The sequence below is a fragment of the Lottia gigantea genome, assembly GCF_000327385.1.
Source record: "Lottia gigantea unplaced genomic scaffold LOTGIsca_258, whole genome shotgun sequence".
NCBI classification, from domain to species: Eukaryota; Metazoa; Mollusca; class Gastropoda; family Lottiidae; genus Lottia; species Lottia gigantea.
This window is the reverse complement of record NW_008708785.1, coordinates 92,242-101,623: the sequence shown is the minus strand read 5'-3', so window position 1 is coordinate 101,623 and position 9,382 is coordinate 92,242. Positions and strand designations below refer to the sequence as shown.

General features: G+C 29.4%; 2 protein-coding genes across 2 annotated transcripts in view; both read left to right on the top strand.

The window, feature by feature from the left end:
* LOTGIDRAFT_175250 (hypothetical protein) overlaps positions 1-2,884 on the top strand; it is a gene marked incomplete at both ends in the record, with an annotated part of 6,083 nt that extends 3,199 nt beyond the window's left edge. The window contains 7 exons of the mRNA XM_009055880.1: positions 54-311; positions 602-955; positions 1,295-1,582; positions 1,763-1,906; positions 2,282-2,306; positions 2,551-2,582; positions 2,784-2,884. Coding sequence (XP_009054128.1) covers positions 54-311; positions 602-955; positions 1,295-1,582; positions 1,763-1,906; positions 2,282-2,306; positions 2,551-2,582; positions 2,784-2,884 — 1,202 coding nt within the window. The remainder of the gene's footprint in view (positions 1-53; positions 312-601; positions 956-1,294; positions 1,583-1,762; positions 1,907-2,281; positions 2,307-2,550; positions 2,583-2,783) is intronic.
* Positions 2,885-4,626: 1,742 nt separating this feature from the next.
* Positions 4,627-9,207, top strand: LOTGIDRAFT_175249 (hypothetical protein; the record flags this gene model as incomplete). The annotated part of the gene is made up of 8 exons (XM_009055879.1): positions 4,627-4,681; positions 5,247-5,504; positions 5,767-6,021; positions 6,189-6,446; positions 6,906-7,265; positions 7,765-8,061; positions 8,605-8,742; positions 9,179-9,207. 8 exons carry the CDS (start codon positions 4,627-4,629, stop codon positions 9,205-9,207), a joined length of 1,650 nt encoding a protein of 549 aa, XP_009054127.1.
* Between the last annotated feature and the right edge of the window lie 175 nt (positions 9,208-9,382).

The window sequence follows — 9,382 nt, the reverse complement described above, 5'->3', positions numbered from 1 at the left end:
ACAGAAGGTAGAGATCAGACTATAACATGCTTTACTGATGGTTATTATTACAGATGGGCCCGATGAACTTACTTTCTCACTAGATGTAACACGTATCAATATAACAGAAGGTAGAAATCAAACTATAGCATGTTTAACTGATTGTTATGTATGTAATTATAAATGGACTGGACCAGTTTCATCATCAAGTAAAGATCTTGTATTGACTGGAATAAAAAGAAATCAGGAAGGAAACTATAGATGTGAAGCTACCAATATTAAAAATACCATCTCTAAAACAAGATCTAAATTTATACAAGTTAATGTACATTGTAAGTATATCACAGAATTAGTTACAATCATGACCACACCAGTCTGTTAAATGGCTGGATATGAACAGACCAACGAAAAATGTGAAGACAATATACTCCTACAAATTGTGTGACATAAAGGACACCTGATTGTTCTTTGTAAAAGGGTTTTTTGTGTTTCAGATCCTCCAGATATATTCAGTTGGATATAAACAGACTAACGGAAAATGTGAGGACAGCATTGTTTGCTGCATGGGCGTAAAAAATTATGATTGTGTTAAAGAGCATTAATGGCTTTACTTCTGTTTCAGATCAACCTGAAATAACCAGTATGACATCTGATGCCGTAACTGACGAAGGTGATGAAGGTTCTGATGTTATGTTTAACTGTAATGTTAATAGTAAACCGGTATCTACTATAACCTGGTCATCTTCTACTAGTACTGATACTAACATTGGTCAAAAGTGGACATTAACTCAAGCTAAATGTCAGGATACAGGAATCTATACATGTACAGCTAATAATGGTATTGGTCAATCAACTTCTAAATTACCATTAAATATCAGATGTAAGTCTATATTTAGTCAGTATACTATAATCTATACATGTACAACTTTTAATGGTATTGGTCAATCAACTACTAAATTACCATTAAATAGCAGATGTAAGTCTATATTTAGTCAGCAATCTATACATGTACAGCTAATAATGGTATTGGTCAATCAACTACTAAATCTTTACCATTAAGTATTAGATGTAAGTTTATATTTAGTCAGTATTCTATAATCTATACATGTACAGTTAATAATGGTATTGGCCAGACAATTACTAAATCTTTACCATTAATTATTACATGAAAGAGTATATTTAGTCAGTATTCTATAATCTATACATGCACATCTACTAATGGTATTGGTCAATCAACTACTAAATCTTTACCATTAAATATTAGATGAAAGTATATGTTCAGTAATTGAATTGATACCATAAAGTTTTGTTTTAGGTTCACCAAGAATAAATGCCGATTTAAAAGATGTAGTAATGAATAGAATAGGTGAAGAAGTAACATTACTTATTGATGTTAAAGCCTATCCTAAACCTAGTTTTAAATGGATACAAGAATCAACAAGACAAGAATTAACACCAGATACAACTCAACAAGTAGCTATCAATAATTATATTTCAAGTTTAACATTCACAATACAACAATCATCATTTGATAACTACATTGTAACTGTTAATAATGGTATAGGTTGTGATAAAAGTTACACTATAAAGATTATTGATGGAGGTAAGTTCCTAAATAGTTAAATTCAAGATTGGATGGAATTAAATTTTACGTCTGGTTTTCTTATCCTGAATGGTCTACCATGCAATAGACAATAGATGCAATTCAGTCTAGAATATCAGTACTAACTTACTAGATTTTCGAAGAAGTTTTTAAAATGGATAAATTTCTTTGTTTCCACAGATCCTATAACAAAGGCGGATCCTAATGAACAACCTGGATATCAGGAGGTTTTAGGAACTGGTATTGGAATTGGTATTGGAATATCTGCTGTTATTGTAATTCTGGTTTTACTGACCATATTTATATATAGAAAATATCATCCAGGTATTGGTTATACTGTACTTATCGTGAATATTTGGGGGATCTTTAAAAACGAACTATATGAAATTATTTTGAGGATTATTCCATCATAACATTAAAGAGATCAAGTCAATTTCAGTAGCATTCTGTGAGAATTTGACAATTATTTTCATTCTCACGTGCAATTTACAGATATCAGAGCTTTATTAGTAATACTACAATGTCAATGTCATTATTTCCACGAATGCGAAAAATGTTTAAACTTCTCATGAACGTTTTATTTAATTGTAAGTGAGTCGGGTGTCCTATTTCATTTACTGAAGAGTATTTATGATAGTTGAAATTGAGTTAATATAACACATTCTGTCACTGCTTTCATTATATTATTTTATTTTATAGCCAATAAGAAATTACCAAACGAAAGGTGAGTTATATTTTCTTTGCGGATCTGAAACTTCTATTTCATAGACCTACAATAGAGAAATAAACATTTTCAATCTGTAAAGCTATGGTGATGATGATGCGCTTGTCGACATTAAAGTCATTATATAGTAACGATCATAAAGTCTTTTCACACAAATAATGTTTGCTAAATGTAGATAAGTTGTGATCAAAACTGATAAAAACATATTTGCTCATTTTACTTATGACATATTCTTACTTTTCAGTTATGCAACGTTTTCTAATAGAAATCCTGAAGGTATATTATCACGAATTTATCAAAATTTACACATTCAGTATGACTATCAATACTTTACCCAAAACGGTCCATCGTGCAAGTTCTAATAGCGCTCTTCAGCTTAACGGCGGAAACAGCCGAGGGTCGCCGAATGTAAAGGCCAAATAATGTAATTTTTTTTTCTAAATTATTAGTTATTATGCACGCTTTTCTTCCTAACAGATAGAACATATGAAGATTTAAATACGCGTCCTGAAGTTAATGATAACAATCAACATAATTCTGGAGATGCAAAAGAATATGAAAATATGAGAAGAAATTAAATATAACAGACTTTAACATCTGATACAGTACGAGTAATATCCAATACCAACACATTAAATATAACAGACTGAAATATCTGATACAGTAATAGTAATATCCAATACCAACACATTAAAGATAACAGACTGTAATATCTGGTGCAGTACTAGTAATATCCAATACTAACCCATTAAATATAACAGACTGAAATATTTGATACAGTACTAGTAATATCCAATACCAACACATTAAATATAACAGACTGTAATATCTGATACAGTACTAGTAATATTCAATACTAACACATTAAATATAACAGACTGTAATATCTGATACAGTACTAGTAATATCCAATACTAACACATTAAATATAACAGACTGTAATATCTGATACAGTAATCGTAATATCATTATGTATGCCTTAAATAAATGAAAACATTTTTCTCTGTTATTATTTTTGTATATGCTGTTACTTTGGCAACTCTTTTATTAATATACTTATATATAATTAATCTATTCTTTGTTACTGTTCATCTAAAACCATATATTTGCCATTCTCATAATTTCTAAGTGTATTTATGATCAATTCGTGTTATTGTTCTAGTTTTACATTAAATGTTTATGTATTCCTATTCAAATTACGTTATATTGTTGGTATTTTTTACAAACAAAATTAAATCAGAATTCAGGTTGTTTTTCTCTTTAACTCTGTATTCATGTCTCTTTTTATATTTACATTTTTTGTTTTATTTTGTTTAAGTTTATATGATATGTCGAGAATAGATATTAGTGCACATTCGGATTTGATGCAAAGCATAAAAACTTTGTTTTGAGGAAGTACTAAGTCTGTAAGTCCGCCTTTTGTAGTTTCTATTTATTCTGAACAAAATAAAGTTGACAGCTAATTAAAGGTTCAAATTGAACCCGGATGTGCAAAATACATGAGATGAGACCACATTCATAATTTCTTTATATTGGGAGACAACTTTATTTATTAATTGATATAAAGAATGTATGACAGTTTCTATTGCAGTCAGAAGTCACCTTGAATTTCGAATTATAATATCACAATTGAGAGGGTGAGGTCTGGCAATCAAAATAAACTGAGCAAATCAAAAATAAGAATCGTAGTAGCACAACAAATTCCATAGTGTAACACTACTTTGATGGGTTTTACGGGTTAAGCGCACCTTTTCGGCCTTCTATATGCTAAAAGAACAAAATATAAGCATCTTAGTGTTCTACGGCTTTATGGTCTGGTGGCTTCGAAACGTGATCTTCTCGGTCTTTTTGTGTTGTGTTGTTCAACCTTTGATGTAACTTGGGCAACAAACACCCCAGGGTCACCAGAGAAGTACCTGAGAAACCTCTCAGTTAATAAGAAGTAATATTATGGAGATAAACGAACTTTTTGTCAAATTTGTCAAACATTTAGTTAGTTTCTTGAATAGGATTTTGGTAGTTGAATGAACGACTTTAATCTGTTAGTCTTTAATTGAGCTCGGGAGTTATTCTTTGGTAAGGACCAGGAGACAGTGTTGAGGTTCAAAAGGTTGCTAAGCGAGATTACAGTGTTTCTCAAGAGAACCCTACCTGCCCTCTGGCGTGCTTACCATCTAAACATTGCTACAATATAGTAAAAATGCATTAGCATACTATAAAGGTATTTACAAGGGTAAGAGGAAGTAAATTGAAACGCTACACACTAGTAGGCCAATTATATGACAGGAGAAGATCGTCTTGTTGAATATTATTCAATAACATGGAGTATATATTTATATTAATAGTTATAGTTAATTTACCAGTACTAATTACAGGTAAGAGATGTATTTACATTGTATCTCATATAAAACATAAGACCAGTTTCATGTATAAGAAAAGTCTTTGTGTAGACTGAAATGACATAACAATAATAGTAAATATTAGACTTTAACTTGCACTTAATGCATATATAACAAGATAATAAGATAACATGAATCGCACTGTGATTTAGATTTAACCTATCTTTATGATTGATATTTAACTTTTACCTTCACAATATTTTAAAGATATAGAATCTTTATATAAATAGTGGAATTCTTTTTCGTTTTGTATATTTTGTTAATTCAAGCAAATCAGTAAGTATTCTATATTGAGAGGTAGAATGATTGGTTCAAACTTAAATACTCATCATCATATCGATTAAGCAAGGTTTGGTCCAAAACTTAGATTGACTGTTGGTTGATAAAATGGTTGAATTCAGAATTTACTAATGGAATGATTTTATCTAAATTAATGTAAATAATCTTAGATTGAAATATTGTACCAACGACAGTTTTGTGAGCTGAAATCAAAATCAAATGGAATGAAAACTAGAAGATTATCATATTGTTTATATTATAGGTCAATATACTATAAGAGGAGTTCCTGAAAGTTATGCAGTGTTAGGTGAAAATTATAGATTACAATGTGATGTTACAGATTCACCTTCTGGAGTAGAGTTCCGTAGAAACAATATTGTTGTATGTAATATGATAAACTGTGAGAGTAGTTCAACAGATAATAGATATAAATGTCGATGTATAAATAATAACAACAAACAACTATATCTCAATATAAGTAATATAAATAAACAAGATGATACAACATGGTCTTGTAGAGGTAATTCTGGTGGACAAGGATCAATTACTATACTAGTTTATTGTAAGTTTATTTTAATCTCAGTTTATTTTTCAGATTATCATTCACTAGTCAAACTGACTCGATAATACACACTTAATTCATCATTTTCTGTGAAGGAAAACATATACGCCCATCTTACGTGTGGGCGTATAAAAATGTCCTTTCTCATTTTATGAGCAGCGTTATTTGGTTAAATTCAATCGATAAAATAACAATAGAAAAATTAAAGTGATTTTTACAGATGGTCCAGAGAATATAAGATTTAACCCTACTAGTGATAATATAGATGTTATAGAAGGAAAGAGTCAGAGTGTCAACTGTTTAGCTGATTGTAAACCAGATTGTAACATCAACTGGTCTAAAGATGGTTCAACAACAATTCTAAATAACCCTTTATCACTTAGTACTAGAAATCAAACTGGTTCTTATACCTGTACATTTACACATACTGTATTAAATAAACAACTTACAAAACAACTTAATGTTCAGATTTATTGTAAGTATATTATACTTTATTAATAAATACTAGAGATCAAACTGGTTCTTATATCTGTACAGTTACACATACTATATTAAATAAACAACTTACAAAACAACTTAATGTCCAGATTTATTGTAAGTATATAATACCATAACATGTTTAACTGAATTTTATTATTTCAGATGGTCCTGATGAACTGACTTTCTCACCAGATGTAACAAGTATCAATATAATAGAAGGTAGAGATCAAACTATAACATGTTTAACTGATTGTTATCAGTGTAATTATAAATGGACTGGACCTGTTTCATCACCAACTAAAGATCTTGTATTGACTCAAATAAAAAGAAATCAGGAAGGAAACTATAGATGTGAAGCTACCAATATTAAAAATACCATCCCTAAAACAAGATCTAAATCTATACAAGTTAATGTACATTGTAAGTATATATTTATTATATGACCCACCTCTCTATGTCAATGTATAATCATAAAAAAAGAATTGGGCATTTTCTGATAATATTGTTATTGTGCTCGACTGAAAAGCTACTTTTAAATAAATGCAAACGTCTTGATAGATATTTTTCAAAGAGTATTGCTGAAAGACTAAGCTTTTGATGTTTCTCAGTACTTTTGCACGATCACAACTTTCATCCACTAAAAATATATACGAAAAATGCTAACAATTGATTTATCCAAACATCACAAAAATCTATAGGCATCATCCTTGGCACGGTCCAAACCTACGGAAACAATCTGTCAAAGATTGATGCCTTTAAAGTGAGCATAAATTTGATATAAACAGATCAACGGAAAATGTTAGGACTCATTGTTTGCTGAATGGGCATATAAAATTCTGACTATGTTAAAGATTATTAATTGCCTTACTTCTGTTTCAGATCCACCTGATATAACCAGTGTAACATCTGATGCTGTAAATAACGAAACTGATGAAGGTTCTGATATCACATTAAACTGTAATGTTGATAGTAAACCAGTATCTACTGTAACCTGGTCATCTTCTACTAGTACTGATACTAACACTGGTCAACAGTGGACATTAACACAAGCAAAATGTCAGGATACAGGAATCTATACATGTACAGCTAATAATGGTATTGGTCAATCAACTACTAAATCCTTACCATTAAATATTAGATGTAAGTTTATGTTAAGTCAGTATACTATAATCTATACATGTACAACTAATAATGGTATTGGTCAGTCAACTACTAAATCTTTACCATTAAATATTAGATGTAAGTTTATATTTAGTCAGTATACTATAATCTATACATGTTCAGCTAATAATGGCATTGGTTAGTCAACTATTAAATCTTTACCATTAAATATTTAATGAAAATACATATCTAGTCCGTATATTATAACCTATTTATGTAGAGCTAGTAATGGTATTGATCATTCAACTACGAAATCTTTACCATTATTGTTACGGTATTGTTTGTATTTATAGTTCACCAAATAGGAATAATCGACCATGGTCTCATAGAGGAGGTTTTCGTATCACCTGATGCACAACTTTAATAGTTCTAAGATTGGTTTGTCTGACCAATTGTCCTACTCAAGTTATGCATTATGTTCTAACGGCTAAGCCGTGTATAATGGAATTGTGTAAACTATGCCTAGCCTAAACCTTATTTGCTATTAGAAGACTATATATTTAACTTGTTACAATCCCTGAATGAGGTTTAGTTTTTATCGATAAGTAGTAACACTGTTTTACATTTACTATAAAAGGTCCACCAATACTTAAAGAAGAACTGAAGAAAGAAAAAAGAGGAAAAATTGGAGAAATGGTATTATTAGAAATAAATATAGAAGCTTATCCTGAACCAAGTTTTATATGGAAACAGTTGATGTCTGATGTAGAATATCCCTTTGTTAAAACAGAGAAAGTTTCTGAAAATAATTTTATATCCACATTAGAATTGATATTAGATCAATCATCGTTTGGTTATTATATAATTACTGTACAAAATATTATTAATGGTGAAACTAAAGCAAAAACCTGGGGAATAAAAATCATTGAACTCGGTAATTTTATTTGTATAATTTGACAATGATTTCATGAATTTTTAACTTCATCATCATAATCCAATTAGTGAATATCATATACTTATTAATGATTTTAACGAGTGTATAAAAATGAAATTAAATGTATGTTAAAGGGGTAGTATGTAAAATTGTCATTATCTAATGAATACAATTAAATGTATTGAGTAAATTCATAAGTTGAATGAATTCAATAAATTCACCAGTTGAATGTATAGAGTAAATTTATCACTTGAATGGACGGAGTAAATTTATAAATTGAAAGAATTTAGTTAATTTATCAGTGAATGTATTGAGTAAATTTATAAATTGAACGTATTTAGTTAATTTATCAGTGAATGTATTGAGTAAATGTCTCAGTTGAATGTATTGAGTAAATTTATCAGTTGTATGTATTGAGTAAATGTATCAGTTGAATGTATTGAGTAAATTTATCAGTTGTATGTATTGAGTAAATTTTTTAGTTGAATGTTTTTGGTAAACTTAATATACCGGCAAGTCAAATTCATTTAATTTATTCCACAGACCCTGGAACAATATCTTATGAACAATCTGGATATCAGGAAGGTTTAGGAACTGGTATTGGAATTGGTATTGGAATATCTGTTATGTGTTTATTTCTGGTTTTACTAACAATATTTATATATAGAAAATATCATCCAGGTATTGGTTTAACTGTACTTTGGGGATCTTTAAAAAAAAAGAACCATATGAAATTTTCTATTGAGAATTATTCTATCATTAAATAGTCAATTTTAGTTACCCTTGTTTCTTTTCAGAATTACAATCTGACTTAATCTTCTCCTACATTCTGTCAGAATTGTGGCATTTGACAACCATTTATATTCTCGTGGGCAATTATTACAGGGCTTAATTAGTAACACTACAAGGTCAATGTCAATACTTCCGCGAAAAAGTTATGTTTAAATTCCTAATGAACGTTTTATTTAATTGTATGTTGGTCGGGTGTCGCATTTGAATGTTGAAAAGTATTCCGGATAGTTGAAATTGAGTCTTGTTAGTTGGTTTAACAATTTCTTAAATTCTTATACTGCTTTAAATATAAATTAATCTAATTATTTTTTTTTTTATTTTGTAGCCAATAAGAAATTACCAGAAGAAAGTTGAGTTATATTTCTTTCCTGATCTGGAACTTCTATTCCATTGACCTACTATATCAACATTTTCAATCTGTATGGTTATTCTGATGATTATGTTCTTGTCGAAATTGAAGTCATTATATAACAACGATCATTACATTCACACAAAGAATATCAGCCGCAGACTGGTTTGATTGAGAAAA